Genomic DNA, 22844 nt, shown 5'->3' with positions numbered 1-22844 from the left:
AAATCTTGAAAAGAAATATGACGGGAGGTCAGATGGGATATTGCACAGGAATGAGCAGCAGAAAATTACAGTATTACTCAGACTTTTAATAGTCATATTGTCAGTTTTGGCCGACGGTCATGGGTCACTTCCACTAAAATAGCACGAGACTGGAGTAAAATGTACTTTATTAATGAGAACACATGGTGATACAGCAAAGAATCCAACCCTTCTGAAAAGCAAATGGCTTCCTGTTATACTCTACCTGATTCAGGTGAGCATCTGGAATAGACCAAGTCTGGGGGTCAGCAAACCAAAGGGAAACAAAACCCTCCCCATAAGAAAACCACTACAATATAACCAACACCATTGATCGTGGAATAATCTTCCACACTGCACCTAACGTGACAAACTGAAAGCAGTCATTGGGTGGGAAACCTTGAGGAGAACACTTTTGACCTTAGAGAAGAGCTCTGCATAGAAAAGGATCAGGTTTGAACTTAGTTTGTGCAGCTGTACCTTTAACTAAGGCAAGTTCCTGCATCAACTCGTCCTGTTGTCTTTTTGAACTGTGCTTCACTATTCACTACAGATGAATGCACTGTAAACACCTGCGTGTGAGTCACTTTGGTCACTTTGACAGTTGCACTGGTAATAATAATTTTCCCTTTGTGTCCTCAGAGAGAACAGTGATGTTGGTGTGGAGGAGGAGGAGCAGTTGTCCTGCTGTGCTTTGGGTCAAGATGTCTCAGAGGATTCAGTCGCTACCAGTTGTGGCATCTCTGTCCAAAGTAAGAGTCGGTATCCGTGTGCTGATGAACACATTTTTGAAAACTTGACTTCTTGTTTTGTAGGTGCATGAAAAAGATTTCATTCGATTTTTTATGGTATAGGTTTTTTTCCTGTTTTACTTTGAATGTTGTTTCCTTTCATGTCTCACGTTAGTTTTACTTCCTGCTTTGTGATTGTCTTAATTATTTTTCACCTGGTTTGCTAAAGTTCAGCTGTCATGTTCCCCACCTGCTCACAATATCAGGCAATCCTCAATATATACTACTCAAAACAATCAGAGGAACACACTGAAAACATAATGGCTCTCGCGCGGAGAAAAACATGCTGGAGATCAATACTGATGCAAACTGGGTGATGTGTTAGAAACGAAAGGATTCAATTGTTTGTTGGAAATAAATGATCAAAATACTGGATACTGGCTGAATCCAAATACAAACAGAAAATCAGAGTAAAAAACGCTGCAGCAGGCTTTTCCATTTGGCTCTGATTTCATAGCAGCAGCTCAAAATGAAATAGTTTGTATGGCTGCGTGTGCTGCTGGGCCAAAAGTTTAGCTGGTCATTTGTAGATTTTTAGATGAAATAAAAAACAAAAAAAACACTCAACAAAAGATCATCTAAAGAAGAGCAGAGTTCATGTACACACTTTATTAAGCAGCTACTGTACAACAAGAACAGAATCATGTAAATGGCCAAACAACAGCAACAGTAATCCCAGGGTGTAGCACAGCAGGCAAAGAGACGCAGTAGCACAGAGAGAGTAAAGGATCACATGGAGAACAAATGGAGCGCGCTCACGAGCCCTCTCTTCGTACAGAGCCAGAAACGTCTGACCCACAGAGCTCACTAAGACGACAATAACTCGTTTTTCCCACACAGATTACATATAACATCACACTGAATGAAATTACATGTAGCAGATTACATGAACTATATAAGATGAGGATTCGCGTATTAAGCATATTCAGAACTATTTCCTTCCATTATTTTCTTGGGTTAACAGTTTTTGTTGCTTTTCTGCTATCGCTTAAATTTTATTCATATAGCACCAAGTCACAACAGCCACCTTAAGGCACTTTATAGTGTTAGGTAAAGCCTCAGTAATAAAGCCTCAGACAACTCCCTACGAGCAACGACTTGGAGACATTAAGAAAGAAAAACTCTCTCTTTGTACAGTCGAACACTGAGACGGAACCAGGTTCAGTGACGGGCCGCCATCCACCACGACTGGTTGGAATGAGGGGAGGAGGGCAGGATAAAACCTGCAGGCTGAGAGCAAAGTGCTCCATCTATCTGATATGATACTGTGAGGCCTCTCAGATAAGATGGGGCTGTTTTATTACGGCCCTTTTTATGTGAGAAGCATTTTGAATTCAGCTCTGGATTTAACAGGGAGCCAATGATGTGAAGCCAGTATGAGGGGGATTTTCCCTCCTCTTAAAATGTCTCATTAGGAACATTTTTAACAGTTGCTTCTTGTCTCTGCTGTGACAAAAAAAGGTTCTGATTATGAATCAAAATGTTTTAAATAAGTCACACACTGGTTATAACTTAATGCCGAAAATGTCATGTTACACTATTTTCTGAAGCTTATTTACAATTTACAATGCTTAACACCATTCCCATCCCTCCCGTCAAAAGATAAAAGTCTGTTTTTCATGCAGTTTCACACACTAAAGACATTTCATTCTTTTTGGTTTCTTGTTGTCAATCAGCAGATGCGAGTCTGGAAGAGGTTTTAGAAGAATATAAGATCAGTCTGAGGAGGAGGTTTGAAAGTGTGACTGAAGAAACTGATAATACAGGAAGTGGAACCCTCCCGAACAGGATCTACACTGAGCTCTACATCACAGAGGGACAGAATGAAGACGTTCATAACCAACATGAGGTGATGCAGCTGGAGACAGCTTCCAAGATGGAGGCTCTTGATGACATTACAGTCAGGTGTCACGACACCTTTAAAGCCTTACCTGACCAACAGAGACCCATCAGAGTGGTTCTGACCAACAGCGTCGCTGATCAGAGACGAGCAGTACAGTCTTCTGGAGCTGCTCCATGTTTTCCATCCAACATTACAGAAGGTCACAGCAGAGAAGCTCGCTGTCTGTAAACTTTTGTTCATCTTTGACGGCCTGGATGAAAGCAGACTTGGATCATTGGATTTCACCAACGGGAAGCTGCTGTCTGATGTCACAGAGAAGTCATCAGTCAGCCAGCTGCTGACAAACCTCATCCAGGGGAATCTGCTTCCCTCGGCTCTCGTCTGGATAACTCCCCGACCTGCAGCAGCCAATCAGATCCCTCCTAGACGTGTTGACAGGGTAACAGAAGTACGAGGCTTCACTGATGCCCAGAAGGAGGAGTACTTCAGGAGGAGATTCAGTGATGAAGAGCTGTCCAGAATCATCTCCCACATGAAGACATCCAGGAGCCTCCACATCATGTGTAGAATCCCAGTCTTCTGCTGGATCACTGCTACAGTTCTGGAGCACATGTTGACTACAGAGCAGAGAGGAGAGCTGCCCAAGACCCTGACTGACATGTACTCACACTTCTTGTTGGTTCAGATGAAGAAGGGGAACAAACATGTGGGGGGACATGAAACAAGTGAGATGACTGAAAGGAAATTTCTTCTGAATCTGGGGAGGCTGGCATTTAAACATCTGGAAAAAGGAAACACCTTCTTCTACCAAGAAGACCTAGATCAGTGTGGTCTGGATGCTACAGAGGCCTTGTTGCACACAGAAGTTTATACGGAGCTCTTTAAACAGTGTTTGTTAATCTTGAAGGTGGCTTTTATTTGTGATTCAGGTCTCAATGTCTCTTTGTGTATACTTATATGCAGAAGTAACACAAAAGAAGAAGTGGGAGCTGGCCTGACACCAGTAACTGACTTCCAGTGAAAGCTTTGGCTAATAATATTTTTTAGCGAACATTTTTCTTGTAAAACAAAGGGGGGCCTAGCAAAAAAGGTTTGGGAACCACTGCTCTACAAGGTTGGCGAAATAAAAAAAAATGTATTAACATTTTTTTATTTGGACTTTTATTAGTCCAAATTTTTTTATTTGGACTAAAAAAAATGTTCGAAGTGGACTAGGTGCTAATTTTCAGATGTCAGGTCTACATCTAGAATCAAAATGAGCACATACATAAACAACCAAAGTGAAGCATTAAGACAAAACATAGCAACGTCAAACAGCGTCCACACATTTTGCCACAAATACATGCAAAACAACTAAATTGGGCCACAAAAGTGATGTAAATTGACCAAACTAAGACACGAATCAGACAAAAACAGATGCAGGATGATCACAAACAGACACGTCGGCTACAAACTGATGCAAAATGACTAAAATCACACGTGTAACACTTTCTACATATTTGACAACAGAAGAAAAACACAAACAAACTTGGAATGCATTTTTAATTTGGATTTTTTTTATTTCATGCCGAATTAGATATTTTAAAAATCAAGCCAAAGTCTCCTCCCTGTTTGTACTGTAAGGTCGAAGCCCTACTGTACTACAGAGAACCCCAACAATCAAATGATCCCCCTCTGAGCAAGCGCGAGGCGACTGTGGGGAAGAAAAACTCCCTTTAACAGGAAGAAACTTCCAACGGAACCGGGCTCAGAAGGGACGGCCATCCGCTGCGACCGGTTGGGGGGATGGAAATCAAAAGGAGACGAGATGGCGTGAACTACAGTTCTAAAATTTGGATTTGAGGGCTGATCCCAAAATTTTATGGTGATGTTTTTAAAAAAAGGATTTGGTGCTAAAAGTCTGCTTCAAGATTTTAAAAGAAGCAGGGCAGTGGGAAAAGCCAAAATGGTCATTTTAATGATCTCTGGCTTTAGTGAACCACCTGAAGGGTTTTAGCAATGTTTTTCCCACCGCAGAAAAAAACCTGGATATTTTGGACGTCTTTGGGGGACCCGGGATGACTCCGAGAGTGATTTTTAGATGTCTAATCAGAGCCTCATCAAAAGATGAATCATTTGCCATCAAAGCCTTTAAGACATTGTCTGGGGAGCCAAACTCCTTGATGAGGCGTTTGGCTATTTTCTTGATGAACTTTGTCTTGTCATTTGTCAGACTTGTGGCAGACGCTGTGCTGCTGAGTTCAGGCTGCATTAGATTGCTCAGACGGTTGATGACCGTGTCTATTTCTTTTGTAGTAGTTGCGATCCGAGCAGCAAACTTTTGGGTCTCAGGTTTAGATTTATAGATGACTCTCATGATAAGGAGCAACGCAAGGTCATTGGAAATTTTCTCAACATCAGAAGATGAACCTGACACAGAATCCATCTCTGATATTTTGGAGGAATCTTTGAGAGAGTGTTTCAGGCTCAAGGCTCCAGATGATTTATCTGGAGAAATGCTCCCAGGTTGTGGCGTTGGAGGTGACTTGTCAGATGCCACAGAGCATTTATCTGGAGAAATGCTCCCAGGTTTTGGTGTTGGAAGTGATGCACCAGATTCTTTTCCTCTGCCATCTGAATCAGGGCTTTTTTCCTGTGTTGTGGTCTGTGCTCTTTTAATAAAGTTGTGGATGTCTTCCAGGGCCCCAGAAATCTTGTCCATTTGAATCATTTGATCTTTCTCTTCATTGCAGAAGAGTAAAAGCTTCTGCAAAAACCTTTCTACTGTGTCATCTATGAGGACATAGAGGACTTCAGCAGAAATGCGACGCTTTGAGCCCTGTACTGATTTCGGAGTCCTGGAGATGACCGTGTCTGAGAGGGACCTACCCATTAGAGGTATGGGGATTTGATAGCCTCGATCCACCGTAAGTAGATCAAACAGGTTTGCCACTAAGTCCTCCGTAAAATTCCTGATATGCCCACTATTTTTAAAGTCCCCCAAGGTCTTATCGATGAGGAAGAGTTCTTCTTTCTTTGTTAATTTGTCAAATAACTGATTAACGTCTGATCTAATGACGTTAAAGTCGACTGAAGAAGAACGTTTAATTGCGGTTCCCAGGCTTGCCGTATGTGGAGAAGGGGAGCGATGAGCCTCTGTACTCTGGGGAGCAGCCGTTTCAGGTACTGACCCTGGGAGAATGAAAACTATACTTTCATTGGAGGGCGCAGTTTCCTTCTTGGGGTGATTGCAAATGTTTTGTAGACAAACAAAATGTTTCCTGTTTGCCTTTATTCTTTTTTTCAGCTCTGTTTTCATTTTTTCAAATTGTTTTTTTGCAAACATGGAAAAGTTGTGTTTGCGTGCTTTGAGCCTGGCGTGTGAGGTGGATGGCACACATTTGGAGAAGAAGTGTCTCACCTTGTGGATAATTAAGCCTGCATTAAAGGCAGGTTTGGGTAAGTTACATTTCTCACAGAGCTCTTCACTGCTTGAATCCATGTTAGCAAGTATCTCACCTACGATGTCAACTGCAACCATTTCTACTGGGGTTGGAGCCTGGATACTTTGTGTTTCTGCAGTGGGTTTTATATGGCTTTGTGATTCTTCTGGGAGCTCATCTTTATCTTTTCCTGTCATCTCTCCATCTGAGCTCCTTGTTGACAGAATAACAGAAATCTCTGCGATTGCTGATTTCACTGATATTTTTGAACCAGTACGTTCTGTACTGGAATGAGACCCATTTGTCCCACACTGGCAGCGCAGCTTACATGCTGCATACCTTTTCAGGCATGAGGCAGCGCAACAAACCATGCGGTGTAGTTTCTTAATACTACTAAATTTGCCGCTAACATAAACGGCAGGGTCTACTGGGAAATCGGGGCTTTTTTCAATCAGTGCAATGGTTGAGCTGACCTTTTCTGAGATCTCTTCCTCAACCATCAGCGTCAGCTTGTCAGCGCTCTTATCTTGCTGTTTTGAGACATTAAGAGCGCCGGCGATGGCAGCTGAGATCGAGTCTCCGAGGGACACCCTTATTTTCCCCTCATCCATAAACTCTTCCCTTATCATGGGTTCCTGAATAACAGAAAGGGCAATCCTCAGGATGCTGGCAGAGGCGATCTGAATGATTTCAGAAATCATATCAGCGAGCACGGCATGGACGCTGGAGTCGCATTTTCCATTTTCTATAATGCTCCACTGAACTTCAGAGAGCCTTTCAAAGCACCTGTTGATTGGCGGGATAATCTGGTCTGGTGTGACCACGATTGAATTTTCGTTGATGGTTTCCATTGTTGTGTCACAAATTAGATTTTCTCCGTTTGAGCGTGTGAGAATTTTCTTGTATTACAGAGCGCCGACTGCTGAACGTTTTGCAAACACATGAGCATCGAGTTCTGATTTTTCTGTCTGAGAGCCGTTATTTATAGGCTCGGTTGTCTGTGACGTTACTGACAGACCAGCGCGAACGCCTTTGATCTGCCAGTGACGTCACAAGAAACGCACGCGGAGAGGCGGCGTTCCTTGCGCGCTCACAGATTTGAATGACGCTTTGGAGTTGACGGCACGCCGCAATGCATTGTGGGAGCCCGGCACCATTTTCGGGGTCTACGAATCAAAACAAACACGCTGTGTTGGAACGACGATTACAAGATGCTTAAAAGCAGTTCCTGACCCACCAGGATTCATTGGAATCATAGGTTGGAGGACGTTTTGGGGAAATGGCCGACGGTCGAAGCGGAGAAGAAATAAACTCTTAAAAGTTAGTTCTGGGTTTTTATCCCACTTCATATATACACCAGGACACATGTTAGCATAATGAAAGAATTGTAGAATTAAGTGGAGTCAACAACAGCAGCATAGTGCAGTCATATCACAAATGTTAGCGTAATGAAAAAGTCTTACAAAGTCAAATTTAGCTAACCTTCGGCTAAGTTACGTGACGTTAGTGATATCGCCACTTAACGCGGCTCTTTGGTCGGTTAGTTAGTGTCATCCAGGGAAGACGGACGTTGTTTTGCTGTGCTGTATTTTTATGTGAAGTGTATATATTTATTTTTTATATTGCATGTATTTTGTGCAGTGTTTTATTTAGTTTGCATGTTTTTAGTTGCCGGCAAATTGTCCTGGAGAGACTCCGCCTTTCCCCCCCGTTTTTACTAATTGGACACACCTGAGAGAAAAGAAAAGGTAATTTACAGAGTGCTCAAGGACACATAAGAGGTTTGGAGCCGGTGTTCAACAAAAATGTAACACGGAGAATGCGAGACAGACAGAGGAAAGACACAGACGATCAGAGGGGAGAGCGAGAGACGATCAGAGAGTAGAGATGATCAGATGGAGCAGACGACCAGCGACTGGGAAGAGAGATTACCAGCGACTGGAAAGGGGAAACTATCAGAGGAAAAAAAGGCAGATGACCAGCGACTAGGGACGCGTAGCGGCAGTCTGGTGGCAATAACGACAAGAGCCAGCTCGTGCACTGCGGGAGAACAGAAGCAGTGAGACCGCGGTGCCGATTGCAGTTTGAGGAAGCGGCGGGCGGAGTTGAGAGCTCTGCCCACCCGGGTAAGTCTTTGACTTATCCTTTTTATAAAGTAAACTGCCAAAGGAATAGTGACTGCCGCTCCCTCCCTTTCTTCAGTGCACCAGGACGTGGAATGCGGGGAGGAAGGCGAGGACTCCGCTGGGTTTCCCTCTTTTAATACTACGCTGGACCTCTTAGTTTTCTGTGACTTTTAGGCCGTGGTGGATTCCACTGGACTTCTAATGTTGTGTGTTATTGATTTTTATTGTGTCTTCCCTTGGCCAAGGTTGTTTTAATTCATTTTATATTTTTAACTATTTAAACATAATAAATTATATTTTTAATTCTACAGTTTTTGTATCGTGTGCTTTTCCCTCGGCGGCTCCACTGCTCTGCCCGCTTTGAGGAAGGTTTCCTTCCTTTTAAAAAACACAAACCATCTTGGAAACATAATCAGCCTTTCCGCTCCGGTGTCATATTAGCTTAGGTTTGTGCCGAAGCTGGGTCTGTTTGTCAGTGTGAAGCCAAACGTGCTTTAACGTTTTAGGAAACACCGAGCAGACGGTTCATACTTGCCAACATTCAAAGGGCTGTTGGGGGGGGGGCAAATATATTTTACAGTGTTTATTTATTCGACAAAATACGTTAAATGTCACCGTTATTATTGGCTGGCCGGAAACAGCGGGGGTGTCCAAATTCAGAGGCTGCTTCCACCTGAGGACCCGCCTTCGCGGTCTAAAGAAAGCCGCGTAGTACGTCACGAGCTCCCTCGGTGGAGTGAAACTGCGTCTGCTCCTTGCTGTCTAAAATATAACCGGGCGCTGGCGTCAATTCTCCACCGTCTCACACTTTGTTTAATCAGTTTTCTGTTTGACGTTTATTCAGCTTTGTGAAAACCCCAGAGGACCCCTCCCGAGGGATTAATAAAGTTACAGCTGAGTAGTGAGTTGTATGTGAGGCTGGACACTAAGGAGAAAATGATTTTTAATGAATGGCAAGGCACATAAATTGTGCTGGAAGAGAGTAACCAAGTATAGAGATGGAAATGTGCTAATGTGAAGAAAGTGTGTTGAGAAGGGAGAAGGAGTACTTTGGACGAAAATTGAATTAGAGAAGGAAGTGAGGCAACTCTGAAGAGGATGGAGACGGGAGGCATAGAGAGGGTAGGAGTGAAGGCTATGATAAGGTGCGAAGAGAGTAACTGTGGTGCTGCATAAGAAAGTCCTGAGGGGCAGAGAAGTATGTGATGGGTTGAGATTACATCAGAGAGAGGCTCTGAGCCCCTTCTTGTTTGCACTGGTGATGGAGAGGCTGACAGATGAGATCAGGCAAGAGTCTCCGTGGATGATGTTTTCAGACAACCACAGAAAGGATTTGTGGATGTAGTGAAGGTGGACATGCAGGGGGTTGGTGTGACTGAGGAGGATGCTAGAAATAGAGAGATGGAGGCGGATGATCCACTGTAGCGACCTCTAAAGGGAGCAGCCGAAAGAAGAAGAAGCACAAATAATTCTAATCATGCTTTTCTTTTATTCTCAGTACTAAGCTATGTAAAGGAAGTCAAGGTTGTTTCCTCCTACAATCACTTTGGTCATGCTGTTCTTACAAGTGTGGAGGTGCCAGATGGTTTAGACTTGTTTAGATTGGTGCTCTGTCTCCCTTTATCCAAACTAAAACTTTGATGGGGTTTTTTATCTTCACTAAACACTTTTTTGCTTTGTGTTTATTATTGTGCTACTGCAAGTATTTCATATATTAGTCAGTTGATTGTTACTGTAGGGCAGCTCTAGGACAATCCCAGATGTGATGTAGCTTGCTTTTATCCAGCAGATACGACATCTCATGAGGAGGTTCGAACCCTGTACCCTGACCCTCCTGCTGACGCACAAAGTCTGGACATCCAGCAGCAGGCCCTTCTACGTGAACAACAGCACAACAGTTTCTATTTCTTTTAATATTAGAAGTCAGTTATTCATTAATGAATACAAATGGTGACTGAAGTTATTTAGACAGGACATTAAACAATAAACTTCCAATAAATGATGAACAATGTGTGACTGAATGTGTTCAGTGAAAGACTTTGAAAATATCGCAGCATAAAACCAGTGTAAAAGTACTCAGACTACTTTTGGGGGTATTTATTTGATGATGCAACCAGAAAATGTGCAGGTTGTGAGTTTAACATTTTCAACACTGGAGAAGAAGTACATGTACACAGACTAGCTAATGACAAACATTTTTTTTAAATTAACCTTTATTTAAACAGGTTGTTCATTTTTCTGAGCTTATCTGGTGTCCAGTTTCGGTGGCAGTAGCATAAGCAGAGAAGACCCAGACCTTACTCTCCCGAGCCAGCTCCTCCATTATTTGGGGGACACTGAGGCATTCTCTGCTGAGTGCTGTGATCTCCCCAACATGTCCTGGGTGTGTCCTGTCTGTCCTGGTGGGACATGCCTGGAACATCTCACCCAGGAGGCGTTCAAGAGGCACCCTTGTCAGATGCCTGAACCTCCTCAACTGGCTCGTTTAGATGTAGAGGAGTAGCAGTTAACTCGGAATGAGACAGACAGCACCTACTGCTGGGGTGGGCCTACAGGAGGGAGAGCTCATGTCGTCTCTTCAGGACACATCACTGGACCCCAAGAAGCTCTCCCCGGAGCTCCCTTTGGCTGCTGGGGTCGGCATACGTTCAACTTTAAAATCACTCTTGGTTCTTGGCTAGCTTTGTGTTAGCATCCTTTGTGTACTGATGCTTGCAAGAAGCTAAAGTTGCTTTGGCAGAATTTTCTTTCTCATATATGCACACATAAGGAGAGAGATGTTTTATAAGCTTTAGTCATCACCGTGCACTTTTCCTGATTCACACAAAATACAGCAATCTGGCACCTTCCCACAGGGTCTTGCACAAGTATTAAACATGTTCATTTGTGCTTTGGACTGTCACCAGATTTCTTCTAGAAGTTTCTTGCCAGTCAGCAACTATCTTGGCAACACCACTTGAGTTTGTGTGTTGCATGCTAACATCCTTATCATATGTGTAATAATACTAAAGCTTCATCTTATGCACACACAAAAAACAAATATGGCTCCTTCGTGCAGGGTTTTCTGGTATGTTCATTTATGCTTCCCAATTTAAAAAAAAAAAAAGAAAAAAAAAAAAGAAGAAAAAGCAAAGTTCTTGCTTCTCAGCCACTGCGGCCACATCCTCACCGTTTTTTAGGCAGTTATATAAACATACTGTGAGTGAGTCATAAGCTTAAATACAATAGTTGAAGGAACAAAAACTTAATGTTTAAAAATACCAGTCAAATCTGATTAAAGTAAATAAATAATAAGTATACAATGTAGTTTTAAGACTTCTCAATGTTTCGTAACATTAATGTTCTATGAACTCGTGAGTCCAGAAATCTGAATGTCATGAAAAGTATTTATTATTCGTGTATTATTATTTTACAATACAAGGTTGTTTTTTTCCTGATACTTCATGCAAACCACATTTCTCCAGGCCTGTCCTAATCAGCTTACTCAGTATCACTAGATCCAATGCTGCTCCTCCAGCAGAGCACACAAAAGTAGGAGAGACCAGAGATGCCATGGCTTAGTTAGGAGACTGTTTGCTTCAAGGCCACTAGAGGGTGCTGCCATAAAACTACAATAAATGAATTGACCTTTTGACCTGCTCACACTCTGTTACACACACACACACACACACACACACACACACAAAGAGATTCTAGGTCTGACCAACCGTCTCCACCGTGGGCAAAAAGATGACAGTCAATAAAATTCTAAAATTTTATTTATAAACACAATGAATAGTAGTTAGAAGTCCAGTGTCCCATTTAGGTACAAAGTAAAAACACACAGTCCAAGGCCAGAGCCAGCTATGCCACAAAGCCAGTTGCACTCCACACGTTGTTCACTTCAACAGGGGTAGCAATTGTCCTCTGAGACCCACCACCCTGTAAGTAGAAAGCCTGCACAGAGCGACAAAATAAGACAATTCACTATATAATTCACAGCCCATCCATCCCAAACATATCAGATCATTAGAGGTTTTGTCACATTACATACCTGCACTGAGAGACAAAATAGCACAGCAGTGTTTGTAATGTGGGCTATAAGTAGACTAGCATATCAGTGCAATCAATTACACCTGCCTCCAATTAGTCCAGCCCTTTTACAGTCATTGACTGGGTGAGAAAACACGAGCAAATCAACCCAAGAGACAAGCAGGAAGACTCTCTGAAGGCTCCTGTGGCTGCACAGGCAGTCTTACAATTACGAGGTTGGAGAGTTGTTGTTTCAAAATGTTCACACTGATTTCACATGCTCATTAACTCACAACCAGCTGACCATATATATTTCTGCTGCTGAGCTGCTTTTTGATGGAGATTTTCTGAATTTATTTTGCTACCATAAGAGCAGACTCCATGCTGAAAGCATGTGCACTGTCACTTGCAATGAGTGGCACTAATGACGCTAAATTTAATTACAGGTCATGGACAGCCTTCATAAATGCTCATATTACTCACCCACACTGAATTCCAGCACAGGTTCATCTGGGTCCTGACTATTTCCTGCAAAGTAACACAAACGTCATCAGAACATTAAGTCAGAGAAACAACATTTGGAGCTTTTGTACATGATAAATTATACTGCAGTAGTAAAACAAAGTCAAGCAGCAGTACATTTATTAAAATCACCTTCAGCTGTAATATTTAAACTGATTTAGTGTCAATTTAGATTATGTTTAGATTAAAATGAAACTAGTACCCTTGTAATGTCTTTTTAAATTAGAGGTAAATATTTGTATATTTTTTACATAATATAATTATATTTACTGGATTTTCTCTCTATTGTAGTTTAGTATTATAGTTATTACTTGTTTTTTATTGACTTGTCTTGTTTTTACAATGATTTGCTCTGAATGCAGCCTTTAAAGAAAAGACTATCTGTTCAGTAACTATCCATCAGACTGGGTCCATGTTACCAGCCAAATGGGTAATAATTAAAGTAAGTTTTGAATTACGTATATTTGGGTGTTTAGGTGACACTTTTGCAAAAAAAATATATATAATTAGGTTTAAAAGAACTAAACATGTATGTATTTAAAAACAATAAGTGTGTTAGAATTACTACAGCAACAGGTTGTAGCTCACTGTACTATTTTTGAGCACAACTTTGGTGCTTTTGCCTCATTTTTAAATCAGTGATCCCAGTAGCACAGTCTAAGCAGAGACCTCAGTGCTTGGCAAACAATCAATAGAATCAATATAATTATTAAAAAGAAACAAAATAAATGCCAACCATATAAAAAAAAACATAAACTTAAGGAAAAAACTAAACTTGATTTTGTGTCTTTAGGCTATTGTTAACAGCAAGCATGAGGTTAGTGCATATGTATTATTATTGGAAAGATTACTGCAAAGAAAAAAAGGTTGAACCAGGAGGGGGCGATATTGCTCTTCTTACCATGAGTTACATGCAGGCTATTACTTACCATGTCACTCACATTTATTTCACAAAACAGCTGAACCCACTTAATTCGATTTAATTGTATTTATGCAGAGCTGAATCACAACAACAGTCTCCTCGAGGTGGTATAGATTGTAAGGTAGAAAGTCTACAATTAAAAAGAAAAAACCTCAATACAGTGGGAAGGAACAACTCACTTTTAACAGGAAGCACCCTCTGGCAGAACCACGGTCAGGGAGGGGCAGCCCGCTGCGACCCTTTGGGGATGAGGAGACGAAAAAGGGGACAAAAGACACACTGTGGACGAGAGCCAGAGATGAACAAGAACTAATTATTGAATGCAGAGAGGTGTATAAACACATGGTGGGAATCCCCCAGCAGGGTAGTCCCAGGGTAACTAAGGGAGGATTCATGGTCACCTGATTCAGCCCTAGCTATATGCGTTGGCAAAAAGGTAACTTTGAAACTTAATCTTAAAAGTAGAGATAGTGTCCGTCTCCTGCATTCAAACTGGGAGCTGGTTCCACAGAAGGATGATCCCCTTCTACTTCTAAATATCCTAAAAACCACAAGGAAGCCCACAGTCTGAGAGCAAACTATCAAACTACGAGGTCTTTAAAATAAGATGATTATTCAAGACCTCATGTGTGATGGGAAGGATTCTGAATTTGATGCTGGACCCACAAATCATAAAAGAGAAACACTAACTCACACACACCAGAAAGTGCCAAGAATTATAATTATATGTAATTTAGTTTTGCGTTCCTTTATAATGCTTTCAACTATACAAATAAGACACTTCATGGGGGCGCCTGAGCCTTGTAGACACAACAAATACTGAACAAACCTCATGCGCCCTGTTGTTGACAAAACGATAAAAATGAATGTGTACTTCTGTCTTATTTAGGTCATTTTTGTAGTTTTTGTAGACAGACTACTGTAATTTCTCAATAAAATGTCGCTTATTATCGCTCACTCTCAAGAACAAAAACGTGAGTAATTTCCCAGTAGCTCACCATATTTGGGATCTTCTAACATCCACACTTCATGTTTAAACGGTGGTGCGGAGGCGGTGTACCGTCGCAGGCCGGATGTAGCATTCGGCGCGGTGTGCCTTTTTTTTCAGTTGCTAAGCAACAGATTTGTCCCGCCCCTTTCGTTATGACGAGCCGGGCCAGTCCTTTGACTGGTGACGTTTCTTTGTAACGTCACCTGACGTTACAAAGAAACCTTAAACCGACCTTATATATAGACCTGGCTGTTCAGTTGAAACGCATTCACACAGCGGGACAGCAGCGCTTTAAACGTTCAAACACGGAGTTTAACACAAAACAACATTTTAGACATAAAAAACAAAAAAGTGAAATGGCAAGCTCGAACTGTAACACAATGACAAATGATGAAACAGTTCAGACCAATGGGGATAATTCAGTACATGCTTTGGTATCCCTCTTGAATAACTTGTTCAGTAGTTTTTCGATCAAGCAGTGGGGAGAGCTTATCTCAGGCTATCCGGATTGCTTCACTGCTAAGCGGCTTGTAGGTTTTGTAGAGGACGTCATGGACCTGTGTGCACAGTCAGTAGCAGTATCACCACTGAGGTCTTCCCAGAACTCCCCTGTACATGAAAACTGTTCTGTCCACACCACTACTGGCAAAACGGTTTTGTCACGTGTGAAATTTTTGGACGATTCTGCTGAGCAGGAGTTTGATACAGCACAGAATATAGATGCTAACAGCCAAGAAACAGCTAACACAGAAGAAAGCTGTCAAAATGCTGACCAACACAGTGCTGCAAAACCAGAAAACAATCCAATTCCAGATCCCCAGCAGCAGAAATCCTGTGTTGAACATGAAGCCAGCATCCCACCGTTAACAAACGTAAGTCAAACGGAGTCATATAAAAAGATACAGCATCACAGATCTTCTGTAGACTGTGAGCCACCTGAAAAAACCTTAGACTTTGAAAGATGGTTAGAGACATTAATTCAGGCTGTGCTTTCAAAGCTTGGTAAACTTTTAAAGTGCCCTCATTCTCACCAAAAACGTTTGTTGGATCTACTCTTGGACAAATTCAAGGGGATGGATTTGCATTTAGACCGAAAAGTGCAGAATTATTTTGACTGCATTGCTAATGCGATTTTCACTGATATTTGTGACAAATTACATAAATTGTCACTAATATCATTGAAAATGGGGAGGAGTGGGGAGGAGGATTCAATGAATTTAATGGAACAACCAATATTTAATATCATAACTACTTCAGTATTCCAAGAACACCTGTTGGCAGTAACAGTTACTGATATACTGGAATCATATGAAAAGAAAGAAAGATGCAGATTTTCAGTGGAAATCTTTGTGGAAGGACTGATTTCCCAGGTTTCAAAAAAATCAGGCACAGTCTTCAGCATTGAAAGTGCTGAAGCTATCTCCAACCGGCTTACCATGAAAATCTGGACTGAAATCAGGGCCAGATACGACAAAATCCCACCAGAGAAGTTCAAGAAACTCAGCGAGAGGGTTTTCAAATCCCTCTGTAAAAGATGGAAGCATGCATCTTTGGTGACATTCTGGCAATTAAACTTCCAAGATCTTGATGAAGATATTGTTAAAACTTTCAAAAGAAAGATATTCACAGAACCAAGTTGCATATCTAAGTGCTTCTCATCGGTGCGGGCATTTTTTGGGAGGTGTAAGGGAAGAAACAAAGTTTCCACTTTATAGTGACATCGTGATATCAACAGCAAAATATTTTCTAAAACTCACTGGACACTTTAAATGAGCTAGTTTTACATTTAGATCAGATCAAGTCATTTTTGAAATCCCCAGGAATGGTCGCGGCAGATGGCCACCCCGCCCTGAGCCTGGTTCTGTCGAAGGTTTCTTCCTCTTAAAAGGGAGTTTTTCCTTCCCACTGTCGCCTCGTGCTTGCTCAGAGGGGTTTGTTCTTTTGGGGTTTTCTTTTTAATACTGTAAGTTGTTACCTTACAGTGTGAAGCACCTTGAAAACACCATTGTTTCCTTTGGTGCTATACAGATTGAAGTGACTTGCACTGATAACATAACTAAGCTGGGACTTTAATTTAACATCAATAAAATTATAAAAATATTACATCTTGATTTCTGCTTGTTTTCATTGTCTGTGACTTAATGAATACAAATGTGTAATTTAACAGATTCTTTCTTTATGTTAGTCTGACCGGTGATTCCACGTTGGCCTTAGGTGTTGGCGCGGATACGCTGCAGCCCCTGAGCCATTAATGGCCCAGCACACTACAGTAAAAACAAAACAACAGCCATCTGTCCAACTAGGAAAGGAAAATAATAAACTGCCTCCTTGGAGGCAACCTGACTCAAAACAGTTGCAGTCCAACTCAGACCGACTGCAATTACTCTCAGGCAGATTGATGAAGATCTGCAAATAACTGTTGTCTAATTTATAAACGCAGACAGATTGCCAACACGTCTGTTCACAATAGAGGACTGTACTTACATGGTTGCAAACTGGTTGTTATCTTGCTTATATGAAAACATTGCTTTGGAGCAATGAAACTCAAACACATTCATTTTTAAAATGCTTCAAAATGAAATTTTGAAGCATTTGGCTTTATGCTTTGAAAGTGCCGTTGTGAGTGGGAGTGTGAAATCCTTACTTGATGTGTTCCCTTTGCCTTTACTGTTTTCAGTTTTATCAGTTTTCAGTTTTATTTGTCATATGCAAGTTAGCACAGGGTCAACATTGCAATGAAATGTGTTTGACGAGCAGCAGTCACTCAGCAGCATGGTACAGTAGAAGAAAATATAATAAAATATAATAAAATAAAATAAAAAATAGAAAAATAGTAAAGAGCAAAATATTTGAAAGACGTGGTAAAAGAGAAAAGATGACTAAATATATATATATATGTATCTATAAATATATGTACACTAGTGATTAAATAAGAAAATCTTGAAAAGAAATATGACGGGAGGTCAGATGGGATATTGCACAGGAATGAGCAGCAGAAAATTACAGTATTACTCAGACTTTTAATAGTCATATTGTCAGTTTTGGCCGACGGTCATGGGTCACTTCCACTAAAATAGCACGAGACTGGAGTAAAATGTACTTTATTAATGAGAACACATGGTGATACAGCAAAGAATCCAACCCTTCTGAAAAGCAAATGGCTTCCTGTTATACTCTACCTGATTCAGGTGAGCATCTGGAATAGACCAAGTCTGGGGGTCAGCAAACCAAAGGGAAACAAAACCCTCCCCATAAGAAAACCACTACAATATAACCAACACGTTCTCACTCCCAAAGCGTAACATCATAGACATATGAAGATTTGTAACAAGTCCTATAAATAACTCCATAACATATAAACTTCAGTCTCTTCTATATACATTAAAACAGCGGTCCCCAACCTTTTTTGCGCCACGGACCGGTTTATGCCCGACAATATTTTCACGGACCGGCCTTTAAGGTGTCACAGATAAATACAACAAAATAAAACTAGTACCGGTACCGGAAAAAAAGAAGATTTATTCATAACACACGTGAAAGACCCAGGAAAACAGAGTTAACGATAAAAACGATAACAAAATAACGATAAAAAACGATAAAAACTCTGAAAACCATACATTTCACACCCGAGCCTCATCTCTCGACCAAACGACGGTCCGTGGCCCGGCGGTTGGGGACCGCTGCATTAAAACACCTTAACCACAGTTAGGTTTCAGCCCTCGCTGACTCAGAACAAAGTAAGACAATCAGAGTTCGATTGGTTTTTACTTGTGCAGGGGAAGCCTGGTCGGATTCTCAGAGTTGCAAGCAGAGGCGGAGCCAGACATTTGAAACACCCGGGGCTTAGCCCAAAAGGGTAGTATGCATGTGGGATTTTTTTTTTTTTTTTTTTGGGGGGGGGGGGGGGGGGGGGTTAGAAATGAGTGAAAGATTAATAGGCTCTGTTTTGAGTTTTGTTCAAAAAAGAATGTCTTCTTATAGGGAAAAATATATATCACATGTGCAGGACACCTTAAACTAGTTTTTTAATTAAGCAGCAAGGCAGAACAAAGTCAGGGCTGTATCAAGACATGAGGACTAAACCCCAATTCAACCAGACCCAGAACTGATCCAGAATTAAAACAGGACTACAAGAGTTCAAAATCAGGAGTACTTGGGATTTAACCAGACAGAACCACAATCAGAACTAGATGATAGTAGCACTAAAAATCATCATAGACCTGCACTACACTTGTTTAATTCTACCAAAGTCCACTATTTAGATTGAGAAAAGTTTATATAATTATTTAGCCTTGTTGTGCGAACAAGCCTGCATAACTTAATAAATATAGAATTTGAAAAATAACAAACCTAAAAAGAAACACTAGGTACGAGATACATGAGGACCTATGATACGGTGATACTTTTGGTAAACAACCATTTGACTAACATGTGTGTCTCACCTGCTCTTGTTCATCTCTGTTCTGTCCTCATTCTCCATCTCCCTCTCTGTTCCTCTCTCTCCCTCTGTGTGCTGACAATCATCAAATATACAGGTGAAACCAGATATTTACAAACTCTTCAGATAAAAACACAAACACTTTTTTAATTGCAACATCAAATCAGACTAAATGTTTATTTTTTTTGATTGATAAATATAAAAAACACATTTGTTAACTTTAAGAGTAAAGAGAGAAACTATCTGTATTTCTTAATTGTAAATGGCACCAAATTGTATTCAAAATTGAGCCACACTTATGGAGGTCCACAGTTCTTCTCCTGGTGTTTTGGTTGATATCGCTTGGTTTTCCCATTTCAAAGAAACAGGCTCTGTGTTTTGCCTTATATGCATCCACAGCTGTGCCACCACTTTACTCACATGGACTCTACTAACCTATCAGAAGCTTCTTCAGCTCAGAATGGAATCGTCTGGAGTTTTCTTATTAATTAACAATAAACTTAGTGTATATGTACTCCTAAATTTGATGAAAGTGATAAAAATAGATCTCTCTCTCTCTTTATTCTGACATTTAACTAATTCAAAATATATTTCAATATTTATCTAAAACAAAAATTTACTCTAAATTGATGTTGTACAGTAAAAATATTTTATGTTTTCTCCCTAAAGTGTATGTAAATATCTGGTTACAAATGTGAATATCCTGCTGTGTACTGAAACCCCTCTTGTTTTGCATAGAAATATACTGAACAACATACAAAGCATAATATATAAAATAACATTTACCTGAGTTTTTTCTTTGAAAGAACCCTCTAATGTCCATTCTTATATTTCAGTACATAACTGAAACCGATTTAGTCGGGGAGGGTAAGAACTGAAAATATGAAATAAACACACGTAAGCTAAGAATCTCTTAAAAAAATAGCATTTGTTCGGCTTTTCATTTCGCCATTTGTTGATTCACTTGAAGAGCGAGTAACGTAATATTGGTCAAGTGATCAGTTTGATATCAATCTTTCATGATGCACCGTCATATTTACATTATTTGTACAGTAGGAATGATTTGCTTTGGTACCTGGTCAAACTTAAGCTCTCCTTAGTATGGCTGGCTCCGTTTCTCCAACAGCGCACTCACTGCTGGCAGCAGCTGCCCCACCCCCTCTCTCAGTCGCTTAGTGACTGAGCTCGGATCATACCAATATCAGGGGGGATTCACGCACAGTCGTAAATTCCCACAGTGTGCACTATGTGCTTCGAATATTGTGTGTACTTTTTGTTTTATACAGTTGTCAGCCAGGCATCTAACTATGAAAAAATTACACTCCAAAAGACCCCGGGCTTCTGACAAAACAACCCGGGCTTAAGCCCAGTAAGCCACCCCCACGCTCCGCCCCTGGTTGCAAGCTCTACACCCAAACTCAGACAACTCCAACTCCAGCCTCCACTCGCAGCCTTTTATTGAATGAAAACAGTTACACAACCGCCCATTGTAAACCCCATATGTTGTGTGGTAAAAGCTAAGGCACTGTGTGTGTGTGTGTGTGTGTGTGTGTGTGAGTGAGAGAGAGTGTATGTGTGTCTGTATACGTGACTTCCTGCTTACAAACGTTTTAACCGCATCTCTAGTCATAAAAGGGTCATCTCCCCTCAACCTCGTATATGGCTTAACCTCTCTAACAGTCCACCATTTACATGGTGAGCCCATAAAGGGCAGGAAGTGAACACTCCTTACCAAATAAGGAAACCAGAATCTTACTTAGATTGTGCCTGCAGTTGAAAACTATAGCTAGTAACATCCCCAACATCCTACATGTGGGGGAGGAACAGAAAATATCTGAACATACAGTTCAAGACAAGGTCCAAGCACAATAATGACAACTTTTAACAAAATCACTCCAACACACACTCCCCTAGCCTGGCACATTGGTTTTCTCCAGGAGCTCATAAGCAGGTGATTGAGCTGCTTTTACTCTTTACAAAGTGAGTACTGTTAACACTTCTCTTTTTACATATACAACTAATTTAGGTTACAGACAAATGATTAAATGTGAACAGCTCTAACACAGGTTCTTTTCCTGACACGGGTAGGATGGCCAGTCCCCCTGTCTCTTCACCTTTAACGAGTCACTTAAATAACAACCCAAAAAGCCTAATAAAGAATCACAATCAACCAGTGTGTGTTTTTCTTCATTACGGTTTTTAAATACAAATCAGTCAGTCAATTAATAAAAATACAAGTAAGGGTAATGGAACCCCTGGTCTCCATTACACACATAAATACCATAAAGACACTAAGTCGTAGAGCTCTGAACTCCTTGCTTCTATGATATTTACACTTCTTCTTGGCCTTCTCCTTCACTCTGAGTCACTCCAGGATAAACGCATCAGCTCAGACATACAATAATTAAAATATGTGTAGGTGACCGTTTGGCAGAAGACGATGTCGAGGCGGTACTGCAGTGACACGTCCGTGGCTATCGTCGGGGCGGTGTCCTGCATCAGAAGGAAGTCAATAGACTTCTTGGCTTTGTTGCTCATCATGGCGCTGTAGTCCGTGGGCGTGGCCTGCAAAAAGTGTAAATAAACCATCAGAGACCAAACACAAATATGCCTTCCAACCACTAGTTTAGACAACATCTTGCAAAGAGTGTGTATTTCAGAGTGCAGTTGTTTTTAAATTTGACAGAAACAGAAATAAAGACGGAAGAGAAGGACAACAGGGAAAGCAGAAGCACCGACACACTGAAATCTTTTAGGGTCAAGCTCCAGAACTAGCCACAAATCCTGCTGGAAAGAACCTAAAAATACTTAAAAATACTTGCAGAGATCGAATGGAGCCGTTAACTCAAAAGCCTGGTGTCAGGCATGTTCTTTAATAAATAAGAAACGAGCTGATATGTTACAGACCCCAGTCTTTACGTAAAGAAAAAGCTGACATTTAGAGAGAGAGGTCTGGGCTTCTCTGCTTGGGCTGCTGCCCCCGCGACCCGGCTCCGGATAAAGTGGAAGAAAGTGGATGGATGAATGAATCTTGAAAATGAACAAGTCTTCCAGTACAGAGTAAAATGTGAGAGTGAAAATATTGCGTGTACTTAAAACCCCTGGAGGGTCTTGGGTCGATTTGTGGCTATTTTCAAATTTTGATTACATGCCATTTGCACAGTGTTGAATGGACTATAGCCAAATTCTCCAAAAAAAAAGTTTGATATGATTTTATTTCAAAATTCAAGTCTGACTTCCTTCAATTAGCTTCAGTGGCTAAGCTACAGACAAACTTACACTATTGTGCTTAGTGGTCGATTTGTGCCCCATTGAAACCCATTATAAACGCTATTTTTCACTGCAAATTAATTACGGTCAAAGGGATCGTTGATGTTTAGCGTTCATTTTCATTTTGCAGGACGGGCCTTAGAGTTGTAATGTTTTTATTTGTCCACCGGGTGACGCCCTTGCTCCACATTTGACCCCGGGCTGGAAAACAGCGGGCTGCTTAGATAGACCTGCGGGAAATGAAGCCTCATTTCCGGCGTGCAGCAGCGGCTTCGCCCGCTGATCGGGCGGGACAATTTTTTGGTCCCTAGGACCGTGAGAGGGTGCTTTTTTTTTTTTTTTTTTTTTTTAGTCAACAGGAAATGACGTATTTGTTGTCACGTGGTATCGGGCGTGTGTGCTGGAAAAACGGGTCCCCGGTGATCGTGCCCCGGTAACAATGGCGTGTCCAGTGGGGTGGCCTGGGGGGGCACAGGCCACCCCCCAAACC

At 41.2% G+C, this 22844-nt stretch overlaps 2 protein-coding genes and 2 long non-coding RNA genes across 5 annotated transcripts; 1 reads left to right on the top strand and 3 right to left on the bottom strand.

Moving 5' to 3' along the window:
• The first annotated feature begins 2774 nt into the window (after positions 1-2774).
• LOC146692501 (protein NLRC3-like) lies at positions 2775-8508 on the top strand. Its single transcript, XM_085432611.1, has 2 exons — positions 2775-5157; positions 5221-8508. The coding sequence occupies exon 1, from the start codon at positions 3185-3187 to the stop codon at positions 3671-3673; it is 489 nt and encodes a 162-aa protein (XP_085288737.1). The 5' UTR covers positions 2775-3184; the 3' UTR covers positions 3674-5157; positions 5221-8508.
• On the bottom strand, positions 4187-6931 carry LOC146692502 (uncharacterized). Its single transcript, XM_085432610.1, has one exon. It carries the CDS (start codon positions 6923-6925, stop codon positions 4607-4609), a length of 2319 nt encoding a protein of 772 aa, XP_085288736.1. The 5' UTR covers positions 6926-6931; the 3' UTR covers positions 4187-4606.
• A 3058-nt stretch (positions 8509-11566) lies between the features above and the next one.
• LOC146692500 (uncharacterized) lies at positions 11567-14789 on the bottom strand. Of its 2 annotated transcripts, XR_014915218.1 has the most exons (4): positions 14654-14789; positions 13835-13934; positions 12695-12739; positions 11567-12136 (listed from the first exon to the last, which is right to left on the bottom strand). It is a non-coding gene; the product is annotated as an uncharacterized LOC146692500 (long non-coding RNA). The 2 variants fall into 2 exon arrangements; XR_014915217.1 differs by having other exon boundaries at positions 11567-12739; positions 14654-14782.
• Positions 14790-18942: 4153 nt separating this feature from the next.
• LOC146692499 (uncharacterized) lies at positions 18943-20238 on the bottom strand. Its single transcript, XR_014915216.1, has 3 exons — positions 20160-20238; positions 19871-19958; positions 18943-19159 (listed from the first exon to the last, which is right to left on the bottom strand). It is a non-coding gene; the product is annotated as an uncharacterized LOC146692499 (long non-coding RNA).
• Between the last annotated feature and the right edge of the window lie 2606 nt (positions 20239-22844).

Source organism: Copadichromis virginalis, linkage group LG15, assembly GCF_057382275.1.
Source record: "Copadichromis virginalis isolate Kocher_CV1m ecotype Utaka linkage group LG15, C_Virginalis_male_GT1.1, whole genome shotgun sequence".
NCBI lineage: Eukaryota > Metazoa > Chordata > Actinopteri > Cichliformes > Cichlidae > Copadichromis > Copadichromis virginalis.
The sequence above is the reverse complement of the archived record's forward strand: the minus strand, read 5'-3'. Positions and strand labels throughout refer to the sequence as shown.